This window comes from Talpa europaea (assembly GCF_964194135.1).
Source record: "Talpa europaea genome assembly, chromosome: 3".
NCBI lineage: Eukaryota > Metazoa > Chordata > Mammalia > Eulipotyphla > Talpidae > Talpa > Talpa europaea.
Genome location: NC_140069.1, coordinates 38,558,031 through 38,582,380, shown reverse-complemented (window position 1 = coordinate 38,582,380; position 24,350 = coordinate 38,558,031). Strand labels below are relative to the sequence as shown.

General features: G+C 37.0%; 1 protein-coding gene across 3 annotated transcripts in view; it reads left to right on the top strand.

Annotated features, from left to right (window-relative positions):
- Nucleotides 1-2,595: 2,595 nt before the first annotated feature.
- The window catches only part of LRRCC1 (leucine rich repeat and coiled-coil centrosomal protein 1), a gene marked incomplete at both ends in the record, with an annotated part of 33,262 nt that continues 11,507 nt past the window's right edge, over nucleotides 2,596-24,350 (top strand). The window contains 12 exons of one of the 3 annotated variants that reach the window (XM_084230136.1): nucleotides 2,596-2,684; nucleotides 5,370-5,575; nucleotides 5,771-5,836; nucleotides 6,310-6,477; nucleotides 8,297-8,469; nucleotides 8,561-8,623; nucleotides 15,972-16,171; nucleotides 16,438-16,585; nucleotides 17,082-17,230; nucleotides 20,891-21,095; nucleotides 21,468-21,607; nucleotides 23,512-23,713. In XM_084230136.1, coding sequence (XP_084086262.1) covers nucleotides 2,596-2,684; nucleotides 5,370-5,575; nucleotides 5,771-5,836; nucleotides 6,310-6,477; nucleotides 8,297-8,469; nucleotides 8,561-8,623; nucleotides 15,972-16,171; nucleotides 16,438-16,585; nucleotides 17,082-17,230; nucleotides 20,891-21,095; nucleotides 21,468-21,607; nucleotides 23,512-23,713 — 1,809 coding nt within the window. Of the gene's footprint in view, nucleotides 2,685-5,369; nucleotides 5,576-5,770; nucleotides 5,837-6,309; nucleotides 6,478-8,296; nucleotides 8,470-8,560; nucleotides 8,771-15,971; nucleotides 16,172-16,437; nucleotides 16,586-17,081; nucleotides 17,231-20,890; nucleotides 21,096-21,467; nucleotides 21,608-23,511; nucleotides 23,714-24,350 lie in introns of those variants that run through there. The other 2 variants (XM_084230135.1, XM_084230137.1) reach the window with 2 other exon arrangements.

Below are 24,350 nucleotides of genomic sequence, written 5' to 3'. Positions count from 1 at the left end.
AGAAAGCAATTCAATAAATTCTGTTCTTCAGATAAAGAGTTAGAAGCAAACCTGCAGGTCTCTAAGCATTTGTGATTAAAAAGCCAAACAACAGAAATATTAATTAATTCAATAAACTATCATTTTTAAAAGGTCATCAATCCTAAGCTCTGAGGCTACAATTTTGAACTCCTGTAATTATAATTAAATTTTTGGTTAGATTTATTTAAATGTCCATAATTTTGAAAGAAAAATACAGTGCATTTAATATCATCCTAATATAATTTGTTTCTCATATCAGTCATTTGTCTTAGGTAAACCTGTAATATTTATTCCCATAGAAAATCTCTACTTTAATGAGTTATATGGAATTAGTGACCATCTCAGTCATCTAAACTACATGATACACCTGCAGAACTGGCTGGCTTAAAACAAAATTATTTACCTCCAATTTCTGTCATTTGGTAATGTGGACTGCATTCAACTAGCTATCTCTGAGTATCCTTGGTTGGGGTGATTTGGTTCTGCTCCAATAGTCTCTCATCCTCAAGTAAGCTTACCCTAGGGAGATGAAGGCTAGCAAATGACAGCACGGAAGTCTTCAGGAGAAGAAATAGAAGCATGCAAGATATCCTGGTGCCTCGGCTTGGGACTAGCACATCACCTCTTTAATGAATTCTGTTAACCCCCCCCCCCAAAAAAAAGAAAGAAAAATCACAAGCCAGCCCAGAATCAAGGTGCTAGTAAAGTTTCCACTTCCCTTGGTGGACTATGGGTGCTTTGGTGGTGGGAGTTACTGGAGCAGCACTGGCAAGGGGAATCATACTTCCAAATTACAAACAACAATGTAAACCAACTTCAATTAAAAAAAAAATAGTTTCCACCTCTTGTTGGAAGGAGATGCAGACACATGACAAAGAAACAGTGAATTATGGCTGCACATTTTAAAATCATAGGTTTAGCTAAACAATAGGTCAGTAGTGACAATTAAGTCTGGCAATATCTTGCATATTAGATTTGGCAAGTTAGGCTTTTATTTAGTTGCTAATGAGGGACCATCGAAGAATTTTGTTCAGGACAGCAACAGGTTCAGAACTGAAATATACCTTTTGTTTCCATTTTTAAACATTAAAATGACTTAGGTAGCAATCAGACTAGGAGGGTACTTTACGCTTTCTGGATATTGTGTTCCTACCGGAATGCCATTCATCCCCAGCAGTCCCTTTGACCTCACAAGCCTACTCAGTCCTCACCACCCACTACCCACAGCACTAGACAGTTGGCTGAAAATCTCCGGTGTTAACTCCCTAAGACTCAACCCTAAAGCATTGTCAATTCTTTGTTTCCTTCATTGAACTCTGAGGACTGCCAGGAATGAGAATGAACTTCATCTGATTTCTCATTGCATTGACAAGCACCTGGCCTAAGTTAACAATCTCACAAATGGTTAAGGACCGAATTAACAGTAGATCTATTGGGCCTTCCTGGTGGTGCAAGGTCTTAAGCACTGCACTACGAATCAATCCGCAGCCTCTGCAGCACAAGTTGGATCTCCAGCCAGGGAGCTACCCCCATGGCGCAGCAGACCTCTCCTGTCTCACCCGCTGCTCCCCTCAGCAGTGTATTTCAGTCAATCTGCCTGTTCTGTTCCCCACTCTGTCTCTGGTGGATCTTCCCCACCCCAACCCCATCTCTGGTCTGTGTCCAGCTCTTGTGTGCATAAAAAAAAAAAATCTCAAAAAAAAGTAGATATAAGGATGGGGGGGTGGGGAAGTATAAAGGGCAGGACTGGACACAGTGCAGGTTTTCTGATCCCATGCAGACCGGGTAAAGGAGTAGTCAGAGTCCTCAGTGGTTTTTTGCAGGTCTTTTATTGGGGTTCACCAGGCATATGGCAGGCTGGGAGGCTGGCAGTCCTCCCAGCCCCCAGCAAATCTGCACTCTCTCTGGGCTCTCTGCTTCTGCTTCTTTGCTTCTCGCTTCTCTCTCAGCTTCTCTTCAGCTTCTTGGCTTCTGCTTCTCTTTCGGCTGCTGCTGCTGTTGGCATCCCCATGACAACGCCCTTAAAGTCTCAGCCCAGGTGAATCCCATCTACCTATGCCCACACCCTACTCCAGGTGGCCGCCATCAGGCATGCATTCAGGACCACAAGGATCCTTCATCTATCCTGATGGGGGGGGGGGGGGAAGCCTGACATTTTTCCTTACCCTACAGGAAGTATAGGTACTTCAGCCTACAGGTAGGTCCACACAAACTACTGTGAAAGGCTTTCAGAAATCAATCGCCTACAACGCAAAGAAAAAAAACCACCATGCCCAGAAGCCACAGGGGGAAGACAACCATTTCCCAGCTTGCACACTCCGGGAAAGGAGTTTCGCTTTACCGCAAGCCCCAAGAGTCGCGCCGCATACACAGCCACACGGAGCTTCGCCCCAGCGCAGTAGCCGCGCTTCCGGCCGTGCGGCCGCGCCGGGCGGGAAAGCGCGGGCGGCGGTTGATGGGCGGGTCCCCGCCCCGCCCCCTCGGGCTGGGCTTCCGCGCACCGGGAGGCGTGTTCCGGGCCCTGCGACCCAGTGCCGGGCGCCGGTTAAGACCCCGCTCCCCGTCGCCGGAGCCATGGAGGCGCCCGTGGAGGAGGAAGTTGAAAATGACGACGGCGACTGCACCTGCGGGGATCTGTGCTTCATGGACAAGGGCCTGAGGAGGTAAAGGGCGCCCGGGGGCCGGCGCGGCCCGGGCAGAGGCGATGGGCAGCGCGGCGGGCGGCCTGGCGGAACCGGGGTGCGGCGCAGCGGTGGGGAGCCCGCCCCCCAACAGGCGCTGCGGGTCCTCTGCCCGCCGTGCCTCCCCCAAAACCGGCCCCTGAAATGCCCGATTGAGCGGACCCTCGTTGTGGAAGCTGCCCCCGCGCCCTGCTTCTCTACTAGCCTTTGACGTTCCTTCTTTCTTTGCTGTGTCTCTTTGCTGTACCAGCTGTTTTTTCTTTGTTTGCCCTAATTGTTGGTTTTCTCGGGGATTGTCTTTTCTCTCCTCCTGTTACCCCGATAAAAGGTGGCATGGCCCAATGCCTGGCCGCGGTTGAGGTCTCCCACTCTTGAAGGTTTTGCCTCGATTCTCTTTACGCCATGCTTGTGCTTTGCAGAGTACTAAGGTTTGTCTATTCGTGTACTTTTTGAAAGTACTGAAAATACATGGAGTTCGCTTTTTCTCTTTTTCGTGCAACCCAAATTTGTGCGTGGCCTACAGGTATGCTCTTCGTTTTGCTATGCTGGCAGGTCCCTGCCGACCTCTTCAGTCTGACCATTTCTGCAGTTACACTGTCAAGAGAGTACTGAGCTACAGGCAGTGTATTTCTCAGTGGGTTTTTCTGCTTTTGTTCATGCAGTTCCTTTGGGCTGTGCCCTCCTTTATGCGAAACTTGCTGCTAAGAATTAAAGCATTTTGCTCTGCATCTTGAGTCACAATTCCCCAAGATGCTTTTCCAAGGACTATTTGCATTATACTTAATAATAGCTGTCATTTACTGAGTGAATGCCACATATACATGTGTCCATGTATATATGCTGTCACTAATCCTCTAGACAACTCTGCAAGGTATTAATTTTACAAGTGGCAACACTGAGACTCAGAGATGCTAACTTTTCCAACTTCATGCAGCTGGTGAGCGATTGTTTCAATTCCACCCTACTTCGAAATAATTTCATTCTGCATTTTCTACTATTCCACATTGTCTGCACATTAATTTCCAGAAATAAATGTTTCAGAAATAAAAGACTGCCATTAAGAGCATGTGTCAATACCATAAGGGTCTGGCACTAAATGATAGCCGGATAAGTGACAGAAGCTAGATAATTGGGAATGTTTCAGTCACATTTAGAGATAGCTAGTTTGATATTTAGAATTGCTTTTTCTTTATCTGTCCGGGATTATGTGCTTCAGTCTCGAAGAGAAAGGGATGAGCTGGATGACTTTATGACACAGTCAAGGTGTTTTTGTGTTTCATGGCTTTCTTTCATTCTTATTTTAAATTTGAACATTCCAATGCTAAGTTGGAAGCAGATCTGAATTCCTGTTTTCCCTTTACTCCCTGATTGCTAAACTTCTCATTTCCCTGCTGCATGGGTTAGGAGTCCTGGCAGCTTTATGATAGTTGCTACAGAATATGGAACAGATGCACGTGTCATTGTGTATGAGTTCCTGAACTGTACCTCTTCCAGCACCTCTGAGCTTTGTGTACTGTACTTGGTGTTATTGGAACTATGTTCAGGAGAAGATCCTGTTATAAATAACAGTAATTGAGAGTGAAGAGAGATGAACTCTATTTAGGGAAGGTACATTCTAAAGTTCAACAGGGAAGACAAACTTTTTCACTAGAATTAGGAATTACTGATGTCTTTTGAAATCAATTACTGTGAGTTAAATAACCATTGCAAAGAGTGAAGAAAGAAAGATTATAAACTACAATGTCAGATATGGATTTATACTGGTTCTGTTGGGTAATAAATACAGCAACTTGGATAAATTATTTAACTTACACAACGTTATCTATCCTTATGTTACTGCTTAGAACTGTGAAGATTAAATGAGATGAGGAAACTGATACTTAGAGAGGTTAGTTAATTCATTTTCTCAAGTAACAGCAAAAAAGCTGGTAGAGTGCAGATTTGAACTGGGGTATTATAATTTGAGAGCCTTACAATTACAGTATGCTTATGACTTTGTATTTATACAGAAGCTAGAAATGCCCAAGGAACTTGCCTCAATTAAGTAGGTTTCTTGCTTATATAAATGAACAAAAATACTGGTTAACTGGTAAGAAGCACTGTACCTTTGAGACATATCAAAGCTGAAAGGGAACTGCTAAGAAGAGGAAAATCTCTCTCTGTTAGAGTCATAGACCTGGAAATATAAATAACAAGTTTGCTTCCTTAATAAGCATATCTAAACAAGGTCTGGCAGCTTGCTAGGCTGATTGATCTCCCAGGCCATCCTCAAAGATCTGTATCCTTCCCCTCTTTCTGTGTCAAGAATTTGTATGCTAACTAACCAACTTTATCAAGAAAAGTGGTTATGTATAAAAGAAACTCTCTTGTCTCTAGACCAGTGCTCAGACCTTATGGGACTACCCATGAGTAATAAAGCTTTCCTGACCTCATCATTCCTAAAGTACAGCTTGTTCTTCCTCTGCCTGGGTAAAACACTGGAATTTATTTCTGCAACAAAGCTATCAGAAGAAGAAGGGATTTCATTATACAGTGATTTCATTATACAGAAGGGATTTCATTATATATATTATTATCTACATGCTGTTTTGTTAATTTTTAATTATTTGGTAATGATTTTAAAATCCATTTTTAACTTGTTTTCGATAATATCATTTTCTTTTGTAGCATATCAGAGCTATCTTTAAATTCAACCCTTCATGCCATCAATCTTCATTGCAATAATATCTCTAAGATCAACGCCATAGACCATATTTGGAATTTGCAACATTTAGATCTATCATCTAACCAAATAAGTCAAATTGAAGGGCTCAACACACTGACTAAACTATGTACTTTGAATTTGTCCTGCAATTTGATTACAAGAATAGAAGGTTTGTAATTGATTATCGTTTAATAGTTTGCATAAGGAAGGTGATTTAAGTCCCTTTTGACAGTATTTCACAAAATACTCATAAAATTCAGTTGTTAACAAAACTGTAGATTTACTTCAAAACAGTCTAATGTAGTATTGTAATATTTATCACTTTGTAACTATAATTAATTGATTGTTTGAATCCTAATTTTAGGACTTGAAGCACTGGTTAATCTGACTAGCCTGAATTTATCTTATAACCACATAAATGATCTTAGTGGTAAGTAGATATGTTCATGTTTTTTGTGATGCTAAATGTTTGCCACATGTAATGAGATATCTTCTTGAGCTCAGCATGTTGAAAAACTGAATAATAAATTTTATCTCAAATCTCATCTAGAGGTATGCTTTTGTCATAATTCTTTTTGTTGGTGTTGAAGCTGAAACTGAATAAAAAACAGATGTAAAACCTAGGTTAGCCATAGCACAAAAAACTTTTATAGGAAGATCTGTTTGGGGAGAATAATGTTTTAACCAGAATGTAGGAAACTGTACTGAGACCTCAAAGAGATGTCAAGCATGTGTTTTCATCAACATTTTGCCTATACCCTGTTGGTTAGATGAAGCTTTTGCAGCAAGGTTTTAATGCTTGTCTTTTACCTCTTGAAATATAACCCATATAAAAATTATTTTTAACTAGCTCTTGGAAAAATTACTGCTGTAGCTTCAAACACATCTTTTTTTCTATTGCAGGTTTGATTCCCCTTCATGGTATTAAATTTAAACTTAGATATATTGATCTACATAGGAATTTTATAGATAGCATCCATCACTTACTTCAATGTACAGTAGGATTACACTTCTTGACTTACCTTATTTTGGATAAAAATGGAGAGGATAATCCTGTCTGTCGTTTACCAGGTATGGACAATTAATTTAGTATTTTTTGTAATAATTAATTTTATTTCCTGCAGTTGGTATCTATGACTTCTTATTTTTCTTAAGCTTTGCAACTTTTTAGCTTCTGTTATACCATGATCTCTAAGACACACTGTTAAGAGAAAGAAAAGTAAGCAAGTTGCAAAACTTGGCACATATTGGGCTACTATTTGTGTGAAAAGTAATATATATATGTTATTTGCTGTGTATGTACATAATATATCTAAAAGGATACCAAAGCAGCTCATAATATAACTCCATTATTAGGTAGCTGGGATCAGGAAATGTGGATGGGTACCTGGGAACATCAGAGGACTTTTTGTTATGTATAGTTTGTATTTTATACTATTTGAATATATGAAATTATCAATAAATCAACTATTATTATTTTTTAAAGATATATCCACTTATTTATACAAGCACTGGGTACAGTCAGAAGCATGGGAGGGTAAGAGAATTCACCAGAGTCAGAGTGGAGAGCAGAGCAGGCAGACTGACGAAACACACTGCCGAGGGGAGCAGCGGGCGGCAGGAGAGGTCTGCGGGCCATGTGGGACCCTCACCCAGTGATCCGGGATCCAACCGGTGCTGCAGAGGCTGCGGGCAGCTTCGCAACCTAGCGCTCAACCGCTGCGCCACCGGGCAGGCCCTCAACTATTATTTTTAAAGAAGAGAGCTTAAAATAATATAGATGATACTGCTGAAGTGGCCTTTGGTCTAATTCAGAATCTTTAAACTTAACAAAGATAAAGCAGCCCAGAATTCATTTATCGTGGATGGCTTAGCCAAGTAATAGAACACAAATGTAGAATATTCTACATTCTGTCTTTACATTCTAAAGATCAGCTTGGTTAGAAGTTTACTATAGAGGCTCCATTCTGTCATAAATATCCAACTATGGAAAGGTTTTCCCCAGAATGGAGATTTGCTTTAATAATTTTATTTCACAAAAGGATAGATTTGACATGAAAGATTGTATGATAGTCTCCCTAAATATCATGGCAGAGTTTAGTTTTCTGGGAAAACTCTCTACTCAGAAGAAAATTTTATTTTTCTACTAATCTACAAAGTTGGATTTTTTTTTTTTTTTGGAACTAATTCCTATAGTATGACATTTGTTTTTTACTATCTTTCTTAGATAAAGTATTTCAACACAGTTCCCTCTTTCCAGAATTGAAGGGATACTCATTACTGAAATTACTTTTCTTACCTCAAAATTTCATATATTAACTTCCCATACTTCTTTCTTTTGAAAAGAATTCTTCCGACTATTTTATCAGTCTTTGCTAGAAATATGTAGTTAAGCAAAATGAGAGTGTTTCTGTTAGCCTAAATACCAAATTAATGTTAATTTGCCAGATTAGGAAAAATAAACATGTTCCTGAATACTTAATAGATTGCCTGACTTCATCTTATTTACAGGGGAAAGTGGGTATGTTTAATTTACTAATGCTTGAGGCCTCACTAGCTAAAATCTGACTCTGGTTATTGTCTACATCCTGATATATATTTATTCTAATCATATAGATAAATAATGTTTGGCTTCCTAGCTAGAATAGTCAATATTTATAGCTCTAAAACAATTTTATGAAAAGATAAAACAAGAGGTAATAATTTTAAATTTCTGACCATCAGGAGGGGTGGGGGACCTAAGAATTATAAGCTTGTCAGTTGCATTCCAAAACTAATGTTATCATTTGGATTATATATCTGGTAGCTGGTAAATCTGGGTTATTCTATAAATAATTAACCTTTTCTTTTTTAATGTTTAAATTTCATTTTGAATTATTTGTTTTCCAAGGGTACAGAGCAATCATTCTCCAGACTTTGCCACAGCTTAGAATCTTAGATTGCAAGAACATATTTGGTGAACCAGTGAATTTGTCAGAAATTAATTCATCACGTCTACAGTGCTTAAGTCTTTTGGATAATTTAGCTTCTTCTAATTCTCCCCTAAATATAAGTGAAGATGAGGTATGTATTTTTTTCCTAATATAAAAGACACCTTCAACATTTGATAGGTAATTATAAATTTAAAGAATTTTGGTTTGTCTCTGTGATGTAGATCATTGACAGTATACCAGTGGTAACACCACCCATCGATGAAATAGCGCCTTTGGATCAGTTTACAACTACACAAACAGAACCTGATTTGACATCTGTTATATCTGTGTGTCCATCGTCTGAACCAGAGAAAGTTAATCATGAAGACAATTTTCAGAATGAGGTAAAACTTGAGAAATTATATCATCAAATTTTACAGCTTCTCAATGATGTAACTTTTTCCCATTTTTCTAAGCAATGTTTATTGGAAAAAAGGTTATTAAGAAAATGCAAAATTAAAGTTGTGTACAAGCTCATCAAACCAAAGCCAATCTGTATTTAACATATCAGTGTGTATGTATTTTTTCCTTTATAGTATTCTGTTATAGTAGTGGTTGGTAAAGGTGTAACATGATTTTTTCACTTATTTTCCTTGGTGACCTTCAAGTCTTTATTGTGTAAATCCTTTGTTGTTTTTCTCTACCTCATATTATTTCTGCTTATCCATCTTTTATTTCAATCTTAAGTAAACTGAGAATTCCAAGTATTTATTAATTGTAGAGGGTATGTGAGTTACTTTTGCTCTCTTCAGCTGTTTAGTGGTCAAAAACCACATTTAGAACCTAGCTGAATAGCAAGTTGATTTACATAGTTCCTGCTTCAATTTCTATTTACAAAAGATGCTTACCAATTTAATCTCTATTTTCCTGAGGTAGTAATCCCTTTTTAACCCTGCTACTGGTTCTCTGGTTTTTAGAATCTTTGAGCTGTTAGGATGAATACAATTCTAAGAATTCACTGCTATTTGGATTTCTGACCCCGGCACTAGCATAATTCCTCTGATCTACAGTGACAGTTATTTCTTAAACACCACACCCCCCTGAATGCAATGAAAATTTTTTTTTAATATTTATTTATTTATTTATACAAGCACTGGGTACAGTCAGAAGCGCGGGAGGGTGAGAGAATTCACCAGAGTCAGAGTGGGGAGCAGAGCAGGCAGAAGGACCGAAGTAGACTGCTGAGGGGAGCAGTGGGCTGCAGGAGAGGTCTGCGCGCTTTGTGGGACCTTCCTTCGGTGGCCGGGGAGCAGCCAGGGATCGAACCGGCACTGCAGAGGCTGCGGGCAGCTTTGCAACCCAGCGTTCAACTGCTGCGCCACTGGGGAGGCCCTGCAATGCATTTTTTAAGCTATAATTCACTTAACACATAATTCAATGGCTTGTATTCATTAGTAGTTATTATCATTTCCCTCCAATCCTAGGCAGTTACTAATCTGTTTTCTCTATAGTCTTGCCTACCCCAGAAATTTCAGGTAAATAGTCTAACAATATGCGTGGTTCTTCATGACGAGCTTCTTTCACTTAGCATATTTTTAAGTTTTATCCATTTTGTAACATGTATCAGTGCTTCCTTTAGTTTTATGATCAGATAATAGCCCATTGTATAAATATGCCATATTTTATGTTTCTGTTATTATTTGATGAACATTGAGGTGACTTCTACTTACTGGCTACTATGAATAATGCTGCTGTAAACATTCATATAGAGGTTTTGTGCAGGTTTAAATTTTATTTCTCTTGGCTAAATACTTAGTAGTGAAGTTTCCAGTTGACATCATAATTCTGTGTTTAGCTTTTTAAGGAGTACTTCCAAAGCAACTGCACTATGTTACATTCCTACTATCAGTGTATGAAGATTCCAATTTCTACCCAACCTCACCAACTTGTAATTTCTGTTTTGATGATAGCCATGTGAGTGTGAAGTGGTAGTTTATTATGACATCCATTTATTTTTAATTTGTCAGTATATTTTTTATTTAAAGTGAGTTTACATATAGGTCGACCTTTTTATTTAATTCAATCCAGCCATCACGTCTTTTGATGAGGTCATTGTCCATTAACATTTATTGTAATCATTGATAAAGTTAGATTTAGGTATACCATTTTATAGTTTGTTTTCTGCTCTTTTTTGGTTCATATTTCCACTTTCTCTACTTCTGTTATATATATTTTTAGAATTCAACATTACTAGTTTATTGGTACCTTAGTCATACTTCTGCTCTGTGTGTGTGTGTGGTTGCTCTAAAAATAACTTTTCAAAGTATACTGAAAATAAAATGCATGTAAAGTGTAAAATTCTTACATACATTATACTTTGTTGTAATTGTCACATATATTTCATTTGGATGTATTATAAACTCCACAAGACAGTGTTTTACTGTTTGCTTTAAAGAAATTAAGAGTAAAAAAATATTTGAAAGTCATTTGTAATTACCTGTATATGAGGTGATGCTTTCATTGCTTTAAAGACTCTAGTTTCTCTAAAGCTCTAAATAAGGACCTAGAGCAATTGGGCTTAACAGACATCTATAGAACACTAAACCCCAAAAAAACGGAGTACACATTTTTCTCAAGCGCACACGGATCATTCTCCAGGATCGATCACATACTGGGGCACAAGACAAACATCAACAGATACACCAAGATTGAAATCATATCAACCATCTTTTCTGACCATGAAGGCATCAAACTAGAAATAAACCATAAAAAGAAGGCAAGGAACTTTCCTACCTCATGGAGATTAAAAACCACACTACTGGAAGACCATTGGACTAATGAGGAGATCAAAGAAGAAATTAAAAAATTTTTTGAATTGAACGACAAGGAGGACACCAATATCCTAAATGTATGGGATGCAGCAAAAGCAGTAATAAGAGGAAAATATATAGCAATAGAAGCTCACATCAAGAAACAAGAAAGAACTCAAAGAAACAACCTAATCTCGAAGCTCAAAGATCTAGAAAAAGAACAACAAAAAAACCCCAAAACCAGTAGAAGAAAAGAAATAATAAAAACCAAAGCAGAAATAAATGAAATTGAAACTAAAAAAACAATCCAAAAGATCAATGAAACCAAGAGCTGGTTCTTTGAAAAAATCAATAAAATAGACAAACCCCTAGCCAGGCTCACAAAGGAAAAAAGGGAGAAAGCACAAATAAACAGGATCATCAATGAAAGAGGAGAAATCACAACGGACACAGCAGAAATCAAAAGAATAATCAGTAACTACTATGAACAGTTATATGGAAACAAGTTCAACAATCTAGAGGAGATGGACAAATTCCTACAACTCTACAATCACCCAAAGCTAGATAAAGAAGAAATAGAACACCTAAACAGACCAATTACAATTAGCGAAATTGAAATGGTAATAAAAAACCTCCCCAAAAACAAAAGCCCAGGACCTGATGGATTTACAAATGAATTCTACCAAACATTCAGAGACGAATTAGTGCCTATCCTTCACAAACTCTTCCAAAAAATTGAGAAGGAAGGGACAATACCAAACACGTTTTATGAAGCCAACATTACACTAATACCAAAACCGAACAAGGACAACACAAAAAAGGAAAACTACAGGCCAATCTCCCTAATGAACACTGATGCAAAAATCCTCAATAAAATTTTAGCTATCAGAATCCAACAATGTATCCATAAGATAATTCACCACGACCAAGTTGGATTCATTCCAGGGGCACAAGGATGGTTTAACATCCGAAAATCAATCAACGTTATCCAACACATCAACAAAAAGAAATATAAAAACCATATGATAATATCAATAGATGCTGAGAAAGCTTTCGACAAAGTGCAACACCCATTCATGATAAAAGCCCTTGAAATTCTTGGGATACAAGGAACATACCTCAACATCATAAAGGCCATCTATGACAAGCCAACAGCCAGTATCATTCTCAATGGTGAAAAGCTGAAAGCAATTCCATTAAGATCTGGAACAAGACAAGGATGTCCACTCTCACCATTGCTTTTCAATATAATACTGGAAGTCCTAGCCAGGGCAATAAGACAAGAGAAAGACATCCAAGGAATCCAAATAGGAAAAGAAGAAGTCAAACTATCACTATTTGCAGACGATATGATATTATATATAGAGAACCCCAAAAACTCCACAGAAAAGCTAATTCAACTCATCAATCAGTTCAGTAAAGTGGCAGGATACAAAATCAACACGCAAAAGTCAGTAGCCTTCCTATACACAAACAATAAATCTGAAGAAGAAGAAATCAAAAAGACCATCCCTTTTGTTATTGAAACAAAAAAAATCAAATATTTGGGAATAAATCTAACAAAAGAGGTAAAGGACCTATACAAAGAAAACTATAAAACACTGTTAAAAGAAATAGAAGAAGACACAAAGAAATGGAGAGACATCCCCTGCTCATGGATTGGAAGAATAAACATTATTAAAATGGCCATCCTTCCAAAAGCAATATACAGATTCAATGCTATTCCAATCAAAATTTCAATGTCATTCTTCAAAGAAATAGAACAATTATTGATGAAATTCATATGGAATCACAAAAAACCCCGAATAGCCAAAGCTCTCCTGAAAAAAAAAGAAGGGAATGGAGGCATCAGACTCCCAGACTTCAAACTATACTACAAAGCCATAATCATCAAAACTGCATGGTATTGGAACAAGAACAGACATACAGACCAATGGAATCGAATAGAAAATCCAGAAATAAACCCACAGATTTATGGTCAACTAATCTTTGACAAAGGAGCAAAGAATATGCATTGGAGCAAAGAAAGTTTGTTCAATAAATGGTGCTGGGAAAACTGGGTCGCTACATGCAAAAGAATGAAGCTTTACCACCACCTCACACCATACACAAAAGTCAACTCAAAATGGATTAAAGAACTAGACATAAGACCTGAAACCATAAAATATATAGAAGGAAATATAGGCGAAACACTACGTGATTTGCACATCAAAGACATCTTTACAGACACATCACCCAAAGCAGTGATAGTGAAGGCAAAGATAAACAGCTGGGACTACATCAAATTAAAGAGCTTTTGCACAGCAAAAGAGACAATAACAAAAACAAAGAGAAACCCCACCAACTGGGAGAACATTTTTGCACCCAACACTAATGATAAAGGACTGATCACAAAAATCTGCAAAGAGCTGATGAGACTCAACAACAACAAAGAAAATAATCCAGTCAAAAAATGGGCAGAAGAGCTTAAAAGAAACTTCTCTGAAGAGGAAATTCAAATGGCCAACAGGCATATGAAAAAATGTTCAACATCACTTGTCATCAGGGAAATGCAAATCAAAACTACCATGAGATACCATCTTACACCAGTGAGAATGGCACATATTAAAAAAACTAGCAACAACAAATGTTGGCGAGGGTGTGGAGAAAAAGGAACTCTTCTGCACTGTTGGTGGGAGTGCAAACTGGTCCAACCACTGTGGAAAGCTGTGTGGAGATTTCTGGACCTACTAAACATAGAGCTTCCATATGATCCAGCAATTCCACTCCTAGGTATTTACCCAAAGGACACAGAAACATCAATTCCAAAGAACACCTGCACCCCTATGTTTATAGCAGCACTGTTTACAATAGCTAAGCTTTGGAAACAACCCAAATGCCCAAAAATAGATGACTGGATCAAGAAGATGTGGTACATATATACCATGGAATATTACTCAGCATTCAAAAAAGATAAACACATGCAATTTGCAGCAACATGGATGGCGCTGGAAGGGATCATGCTCAGCGAAATAAGCCAAAAAGAAAAAGAAAAATACCGGATGGTCTCACTCATAGCAGGAATCTAGAAAACTTAAATAAGGGACCAGGAAAATGAATAACTATAAGATAGTGAAAATCAAAATCAACAAAAAACTATGAACCAGAGACACTTTTAGGGGGGCGGGAGGGGAGGGATTGGGGTCAGAATGGGGGGGCTGCAATTGTATGGGGAATATAACAATAAAATTTATTTAAAAAAAAAAATAAATAAATAAAGACTCTAGTTTCTGATATTCATTTTCTTCAATCAGGACTTGCCTCTTGCATGTGCTTTAGCATATCTTGAAGTGCACATATGAGAAGAGCAAATTCTCTTCATTGTGTCTTCTTGAAGGATATTTTTGCTGGATTTAGAATTCTAAATTTAGAAAACATTTTTTTCTGTTAGTACTATCTCTGAGCCTCCATAGCTTTAAATGCAAATTCAACAATTAAAATTCTTGATTTCCTGAATGTAATTTGTTGTTTTTGTTTTGCTCCTTTCAAGAATGTATCTTCACTTCTGTTTTTTATCAGTTTGGTTACATTGTGCTTATGGATGATTTTCTGCCAATGAGCCCTGCTTAAGAGTTCTCTGAGATTCTTAAATCTGTATATTTATGTCTTTATTCAATTTGGGATTTTTTTTTTTGGACATCATTTATTCAATATTTTTCTGTCCCATTCTCTCTCTCCTCTCTTTTCAGATTCCACTAAGACCTTTTGATTTTGCCCCTTGATTTCCTGGGGCTCTATACATCTTACCAACTTTTCCCCTCCCCCTCGTATTCTTTGTACTGAATAATATCCACTTGAACTATATTCAAGTTCACCTATATCACTGAGCATAGTTATGATCACTAATTTGTAATAATTCTTATCTGCTCATTCAAACATTGAGTCCTCTTGGGTCTCCACTGATTGTCTTTTTTCTTGAGAATAGGTCATATTATCCTGATTCTCTCTCTGGTGAGTAATTTTGGGATTTATCCTGTTCATTCTGAATGTTGAGTTATAGAGAATCTGTAGGTTGTCTCCAAAGAATGTTGATATGTTTGTTATAGCAAGCATTTAACTTGCTTGAGCTTAAGCTATAAAGAGCAATAGTTCATTTTCTTAAATACCTTACTGGGCCCTTGCAGTCTGCTCCATACTGTTCTCTGATTCTTCAGCCCCAAATTCTGTGTTTTTTCTACCTGTTTTAAGACTTCCAGCAAAGTGCTGTTGTAATATGTCCCCAGACTAAAAACCATCAAAGCAAAAAACACTTCATTCTGGTCATTCTTCTAAGTTTCGTTTCCAGGGCCTCCAGCTAGTTTTTGTTTGTTGTTCTGTTTTATATTTCCTGGCATTTATAATTGTTACCTTAAGAGAGTCAATCTCGGTGCCTCTCTGGTGACACAAGGGGTTAAGACGCAAACTATGAAGCTATCCACAGCCACTGCAGCATCTCCTCGGCCACTGTAGCATCTCCCCAGTCAGGGAGCTACCCACATGGCACAGCAGACCTCTCCTGCCTCACCCACTGCTGTCCTAAGCAGTGTGTTTCAGTCAATCTGCCTGTTCTATTCCCCACTCTGGTGAATCCTCTCACACACACCCCCATACCTCTGGCCTGTACCCCAGTTCTTGTATGCATAAATAAAAAATCTTTTTTTTTTTTTTAAAAAGAGAGTCAATCTGATAAAAGCTTACTTCTCCATACCAGAAACTGAATTCCATCCTTAGTTCCAAGCATTCTTTGTTTATAAAAAGGTTAGAAAATTTTGGATTTTACTCTTATACTGAATTAAATGTTTACCAAACTTTTTTTTTATTCTAGACTTCTAATTCTTTAATAGATAATGTTCCCGAGAAAGACCTTACACCAAAAATGGACTGTATAGATATGACTTCTGAAAGTGACTTTGGAAACAGAAAAGAATGCAATAGGAAAATTCCTCGAAGATCAAAAATTCCATGTTATTACAGAACTATTCAGACTATTAGGCACCACGGTAAAAATAGCAACCCTTTTATGAGGTACTTGTTTTAATTTTAGAAATTCAAATAAGATACACAGATTGAAATTAACACTGCTGGCTTCTTCCTTGAAGCCATCTTATTGTGACATTTTTCTTTTCTAAAGTTAAGGACTGGATTTTTAAGCATTGCTGGGTTAGATTTGGTCATTATATTCTTACAGATTTACATAATAGAACCCTTCTATGGTAATGGTCCTTGCCTAAGTTATGAAAAGTATAAATATTATATATTTCTTTGGGTTACTTGTGTTTTATTCTTTGCAGTTGTAATCGTAAAATGAAACCACCTTTCTTCAAAGATGTGTATGTGAGATCATCTTTAACAAGCAGTAATATAATAGAAGAACCAGAAGTGCCAAAGAATGAAATAATTAAAGTAGACAGAAGTAACTCCGAAGATAACACTTACCGGGTATGTTTTAGAAGATTAAGAAAAAAGGAATGTGAATAATGTTTGTTTTAAATACAAAGTTAGTCCAAGAAAATTAATGCCTATTTTTATGGAATGGAAATTACATGTTTATTTACATGAAATCATTTGCTGTATGCTTGTGGAGGTGAGAACAGACACTGAATTTCTCACTTCAGCCTTATTTCTTAAAACTGTGGTTCCTAACTTTGGGATCTCTTTTGAATACCTAAGGAAATCCACTGGTCTTCTCAAAGAAGTCCTTCAGAAAACAGTAATAATTATCATTATGACAACAAAAATAGCAGCTAACATTTACTAAGTGATTAACATGTGCCAGGCACTGTTCTGCACAGTTCTGTATGCTTATTTATTAATTTGTTAAATTCTCTCTAAGGCCCTTTGAATTACATACTCTTATTCCCATATTCTAAATGAGAAAATTGAGTCTGTCAGCTGTTGGGTAACTTTTTCAATTTCAAAAAACACTTGCTTTCAGGGACTTGTTGAACAGCTAGACCAAGAGAGAGAAAAGAGATGGAAAGCTGAACAAGCTGAAAAGAATCTCATGGATTATATTGATGAATTGCATAAACATGCAAATGAAAAAAATAATATTCATAGCCTGGCTCTAATTACGACTGACAGGTAAGGGAAAATTCTATAAACAGCTACCTCATAGCACAATGAATACTGAAATTGGAACAGAAAAACCTTAGTAACGAGCTATAGTATAATCAAAAATAGTATATGTGGTTTTAGTTTGAACATTTGGTGCAATATTAGCTTGTTATATAAGTGGAGGATTTAGGGTACAATTATTTGAGCCCTCAAGCTGGAATGTATCAGTTAAATAAGAATTATAAGTGAAGAAAAGCAGAACGCTTGAGCAGGGATTGACAAACTTTCAGTATAGTATTGGTTTCTGTAAAGGATGGGAGTTGGCAAACTTTTTTTTGACACTCTAATTCAGTGTATGTTGTATATTCTTCTGTATAATCTACTTTGATAACAACCCAAGTTTCTTAACTCTGATGTTTCTGTTTTTGCATATTACGCATTCCATTTCACACTTCATCTGGTTTTTTGTTTTCCTGTATTATATTCTTTAAGACAGTCTAACTTATTCATCCTGTCAGTATACAAAATAGTTTTCTGAAATTATGATAACTTTTTTTTCTATTTCCTATAGGAAATTATTTCTAAAGTTATATTTTTCCTCAAAGAATTATAAGATTTTTATTTTAATAGTTTCTATTGATTTTTATCTCTCTAGGCCTTGAATGAAGGCTCAGTTTCTGTTGGTATTTGCCAACAAATAGATTTGGGGAAGTTGTTCTTGGTTCCATTTCCTGTCTAATTATGCAGTAGCTAATTCACCTTCTACAATCTTAATTGATAAATAAGTTGATGTACATAGCTTCCAGCCCAATCCCCAGGTCCTTTTAGGAATTTAACAAGTAAAGTTTTTTGGTACTAATGTATTTTCTATTCTCCGCTACCTAATTATCTCATACTTTGTGCCTGTGAAATGACTATAGGGAAAATTACAATCCCAACATGGGTTCTATGAGAACCTCTATACTTTGTAAGTTATATTGCATTGTGCTACCACTAGTCTTTCCAGCCCACCACCACCTACCAAATTCCTGCCTTACTCATTTTGGGAACTACTATTGACTGATACAATAAGATGTCAGACAGGGTAAAGAAACAGGATAGTCCTCTGATTACCTCAGACAGATAGCACTTTCGTTTGCATTGGGTATTTAGAGAGCCAAAAGAGTGGAATGCTGGACTATGAGAGCCTGAATTTTAAATAGATGGTGGAAGAAAGGATACATATTCTTTTTTTTGTTTTTGCAGATACATACCTTTTTTTTCCTTCAGAAAGATGCAGTTTTATGAGACAAAGCTCGGGTGTTCTAGGAGTTGTTTTTATTTTAATTTAGTCATTTGACTTGTTGAAATTCCTCCTCGATCTTAGCTTTATGTATTCTCTTGTTTTTAGTTATAGGTGTATGAGTTTTTATTTTGTCCTTTATTCTGTTTTATTGGTATTATTTAGTAGCATATTAGAGGAAGTTATGTGAGACTGCTAGCCAGATTTCATTTAAATTGGAAGGCTTCAGGCGCACATTGTCTTTAACCTTCTTTAACCTCTCTATTGTGTGCCATATTTCCCACATTAAGTATTCATGATTATCTCAAAAATTAAGCTTTTGTTTTCTCTGATCCTGCTTTTATTTGTACCCCCAAATGTTTGTTTAGGATTAAATCCATATAGTCTCTTATGTAACTCGGTAGGGACTCTGTATTCCTCCTACCTAACACAGGGTCTGACATTGGTGTACATAAGTATATGTTATCTCAAAAAATAATATTCTCTATTATGCTTCTAATACCTAGCCTCTAAGCCCCACACCTTCACCAGAGTTCCTGATAAGCAGATCTCTTCATCTAATTATCTACTAAAAATACCTTGCCTACATTGCTCATAAGTATCTTAAGGTCAACACATCCTTAAGTAGACTTATCCTGCTCTCTTATTTTATACCTCTTCTCCTAATAAATGGTGTTCTATACAGTCAGCTACCTAAGTTAGAAATTTCTGAATAATTATTTTGCTCCCTTCCACTTCTCATGTCATATGCCACTGCCAGTTGGTACTGATACCTCCTTCATTTTACTTCTTTTTTTTTTTAAGAATTTTTATTTATGCATGCAAGAGCGGGGTACAGGCCAGAGATACGGGAGGTGAGAGGATTCACCAGAGACAAAGTGGGAAACAGAACAGGCAGACTGACTGAAATATACTGCTGAGGGGAGCAGCAGGGGAGACAGGAGCGGTCTGCTGTGCCATGTGGGTTGCTCCCTGGCCGGCCAGGGGTGGAACTCGTGCTGCAGAGGCTACGAATTGCTTCATAGTGTGGTGCTTAACCCCTTGTGCAACCAGGGAGGCCCTCATTTTACTTCTTAAAAGATGTTGAACTTTCTCCTCTGTATCCCCAAATGCATATCTTTGTTTAGGCCCTTATGTCTTGCTTAGATGACTGTCCCAATTCTGCTGATCTGTAGCTTCTCTGATCCCATCCCCCATATAGCCCACAAGTAAGTTCCAATACTGTTTTCATAAAACCTACCAAACTAATAGGTTAAGAGAATGAACAGAGGAAGAGCACTTTAGAAACTACCCTCAAAGGCAAGAGAAGAGAATGTAAAGACAAGAACTGGAGAAATTACTATAGTATAGAAGTTATTGAATATATAGATTTTTTTTTCAGTTATAGCTTGGAAATTACAGTAAATACACTTTGAAATGACTACCTAGCTCAATAACCCCTCATGCGATTGTGTCTTTGATAGTCACTGCCCTCTTTCCAAACCCTAGACTTGTACCTATTATCAACCAGTTCTCTGCCTGTAATAATTGGTTAAGAGCTGAGCACCTGACCCAGACTGGGTGAACGTTATGCCTTAGCTTATGGCCACAGTGATTGCTGCATGGACTAGGCATACGAACCAAATTGGACTATCATAACCTTTCGTATAGCTCTTCTATGTTGACCTAGAAAAGGTAATCTTTTCTGTTTGGTTTTCGCTGCTGCTAGACTATGAAACTCGAGATGTTGTAGCCGCCTACTGACCTCTCCATGCACTATGAAGGTTATGATAGGAAAGATTGAAACCAGCCTATGGGAATCAGAGTCTTGATGGTGTTCATGTGCTTGATTTCAGTGGTCCTTCTGTATAGTGCCACCCCATCCTCTGAATTGTTGTATTGGGTCAACACATTGTCCCTTTTTATTTAAATTAGTTAAGAGTTTTTGGGCCTCTAACTAATACAAAATTGGGATCAATACTCAGTGTTTGGGGAAGTCAAGTTGACTTCCAGGTATTTATTCACAGATCACTTCCCTCACAAAACTTCGTAAATATATCTTTCTCTGTTTCCTTTAATAGATATTGAGCTCCTTAAAGGTACAGGCTGTATCTTAGTCATCTTGTTTGCTTTCTAATCCCACACCTAGCACAATGCCTGAAATAAATTAGGTCTTTAATAAAGGTTTGTTTTGTGTAGTGAAGTTCACATAAGTTTCATTAATTTATGTAGAATATTTTCCTTCGCACAACTTTAGTTTCAGGAATAAGAGCTAGGCATATTATACTGTTTTTCAGGCATTTTTTTTTTATCTCATATTAAAATATTCAGTTCTTCCTCTCCACTGTAATTTTTAATGTTGACTACAATTTTTATCCTCTTTGTATGGATAATGTTATTAAAGCCCCATTTGATTTCTGCTTTAGGCTAAAGGAAATTATTTTTAAAGAGAGAAGTTCCAAAGTACAACTTGAAATTATGGTTCACAAACTTCAGAATGAAGTTAAAAAACTAACTATTGAATTGATTAAAGCAAGAGAGCAACAAGATGATCACATTAGACATTTAAGAACCCTGGAAAAAGCATTAGAAAAAATGGAAAGGCAAAAAGGGCAACAGCAAGCAGCACAGGTATTTGCTTGTCTTAATCCTGTCAGTGATATGAACTAACACAAATCCATAGTTTCTGTTCTGAAGCAAATCATCAATATATTGTTATATGGGAAACAGATGATATTAGACTATATGCAAAAAGTAATTTAAATGTAACAGTAGTTTAACCTGTGGAATTATTTCAGAATTAAGAGTGCTAGCACTCATAGAGCAATTATAAGGAGAGTTGGTAGAAATATTGCAGGTTGTTAGGCTTGTTTTATGAGAAAGCAATCTCTGGGTGCTTAGATTCTAGGTCTTATTTAGAAGGAACTTTTCTTTGGGAAATGGGTATTAAAATGACATGAGAGATGATTATCTAAATGCTATAGTTGTATATATTTTACTCAGATGAGACTTATTCAAGAGGTAGAACTAAAAGCTGCGGCTGCTGATAGAGAAATCACCTTACTTAGAACTTCCCTTCATCATGAAAAAGAACAAGTACAACAATTTCATGAACTTCTTGCAATGAAAGAACAAGAACACAGGTAAGTGAAATATATATCAGAAAAATATTGTTTTTTTTAAGAAGGAAAAGAGGGCCTCCCTGGTGGCAAAAGGGGTTAAGACGCAAGCTATGAAGCTATCCGCAGCCTCTGCAGCACGAGTTTGATCCCTGGCCAGGGAGCTACCCACATGGCGCAGCAGACCTCTCCTGACTTGCCCGCTGCTCCCCTCAGCAGTGTATTTCAGTAGATCCGCCTGTTCTGTCCCCCACTATGTCTCTGGTGAATCCTCTCACCCCCTACAACTCTGGCCTGCACCCCAGTTCTTGTATGTATGATTAAATAAATCATTTTTAAAAAATTGAAAAAGAAGGAAAAGAAAGCTATAGGTTCCAGCCTCTGCCCCACACCTAAAACTAGACAGTGGTGAAGTCTGACAAAATTATCTCATGGACTCTTTATGTATGTATTAGAATTATAGTTTTGTAGTAAGAACTATTTAAAATAAGTGTCTTTATTTATTATAGTATATACTTATAATTCTTTTTGCATTTCTCCAAATCCAACCAAAAGTTGACCATTGTATTATAGAGACAGCTATTTGGCCTCCAGGTAACTACTTATTAAATTAATCAATATTCTACATAGAATATATCTGATATTCTATTCTAAATGAACTTTTCCTGTGAAAGACAAGCTTGAAAGCAGTTCAGTTTTTGCAGGCCATACCTAGCTATTTCTTTATAAAAGCACAAAAGTGGCCACAAAGAATATGTAAAAAATTGGCAATTGTGTTCCAATAAAAGTTTATTTCCATTTAAAAAAAAGGGCAGTAGGCCAAATTTGGCCCATGGGCTATCATTTACCAATACCTGTTCTATAAAATGTGCAGTGTTTGAACACAAATAGCTAGTCTACTTACTGCCCTACCAGTAGAATTGTGTGATCGTCAGTGAGTTAGTTGTGTTCTTCCCAAACTTATGTTGTTTTTTCCTGACATAAATAAAATGTTTAATGTATAAATTAATTTTGATGCTCTGGGGAGAATTCTCATATATGTGGGTAGAACAACTATAAAAATGGGAGGGAAATAATAACAAAAATCTAGAATTTTATGCTTAGCTTCCTTTACAAATTTCTTTCAGCTTGTTAAAACAGGAAATGGTGAACTTTGTATTATGGGTTTGATTTAGTCAAGAAAAATATTGATGAATTATGGAAGAGTAAGCTCACATTTTAAAAACTGGCCCTACTGCCCAGATGGCGCAGGAGTTAAGTCTTAGCACTATCAAGCTATCGCCAGTCACTGTGGCATGAGTTCAATCCCTGGCCAGGTTGCTATCCACATGGCGCAGCAGACCTCTCCTGTCTCGCCTGCTGCTCCCCTCAGCAGTGTATTTCAGTAGATCTGCCTGTTTTGTTCCCCAGCTCTGTCTTTGGTGAATCCTCTCACTGCCCCGCACACACACACACCTCTGGTCTATATCCCAGTTCTTATATGCATAAATAAATTTTAAAAATCTTAAAACATTAAAAAAAAAAACTGGCCCTACATCAAAAAAAAAAAAAGTTGAGTAATTTCAACTTTAACTTTATTAAACAGTCATCAGTATCAGTAGGACTGTATTTATTGTTGGTCAAAGATTCAGCCAAAGTAGAAGATAGTGAAGTAGAATTTTACTTCTGCAAATGTATCTCAAGAACTTTAGACATCATAGAATAATTTCTGAAGTATCTCAATAAAGTTAAAATTTGGCATATTCCTCTATCCCCATCACTACTGAATGTACAATCAGCTAAGACTCATACTCTTCATCTGCCTTCCTATGTCCAGTTTCTGTGTTTGAAATTAAGAAGCTGATCTCAAATTAATAATAGGAATATAGTATATTTTAAATTACTTGAAGGTTTTTTTTTTTCCAAGTAACTTTTGTTTTTCATTCCAGGAAAGAACTTCAGGCAAAGGAGTTTATTAGTAATGCTGAGTTCCAGGAAGCCCTAGCTAAAGAAATAGCTAATGAAGAGAGAAAGCATGAGCAAGCTATAAAAGAATATCAAGAAAAAATTGCTGCCTTGAATCAACAGTATACAGATTTAGAAAATGAATTTCGTATTGCCTTAACTGTTGAAGCCAGAAGATTTAAAGATGTAAGAATTGGCATCTACTTCTTTATTGAAAACAGAATCAACAAGATATGATTTGATGAAAGGAGTACTTTCTAGAATTCTAAAATTCTGGCTATAAGATCTTAAGAATTAAGAAAATTACTGAAATTCTTTGTAGAGCCTTAGTTTCTTTATGTAAATAATATCACTCTTCCGTGCTGTTGCAAAAACTAAAAGAGATTATAAATGGTTAAGTAAAGAGAGCACTGGAATAGGACTGGGGAAACCTTAATTTGTTCCTATTACTATAGAGCAGGGATTAACAAACTAAAAACAGGTGGGCCGTATTTGGCCCACTACCTGTTTCTGTAAATAAAGTTTTATTGTAGTAAATCATGCTCACTTGTTTACATATTATCTTTGCTGCTTTTATGTTACAACAACAGGTTTAAATACTTGCAACACAGTCTGTGTGGCCTGACTTACAAAGCCTATTTACAGTCTCACTCCACAGAAAAAAGTTGGCAACCCCTTCTGTAGAGGAATAATCTTGCTCCTCAGGCCTGTGCTCCATGTATACATCGGACTCTGTTTCTTCTCAGCTTCTTAAGAATATGGCTCTATCAGATTCCCTCTTTCACGTCAACATTTTCCCTCTATATTGGATCCTTCCTTTTAC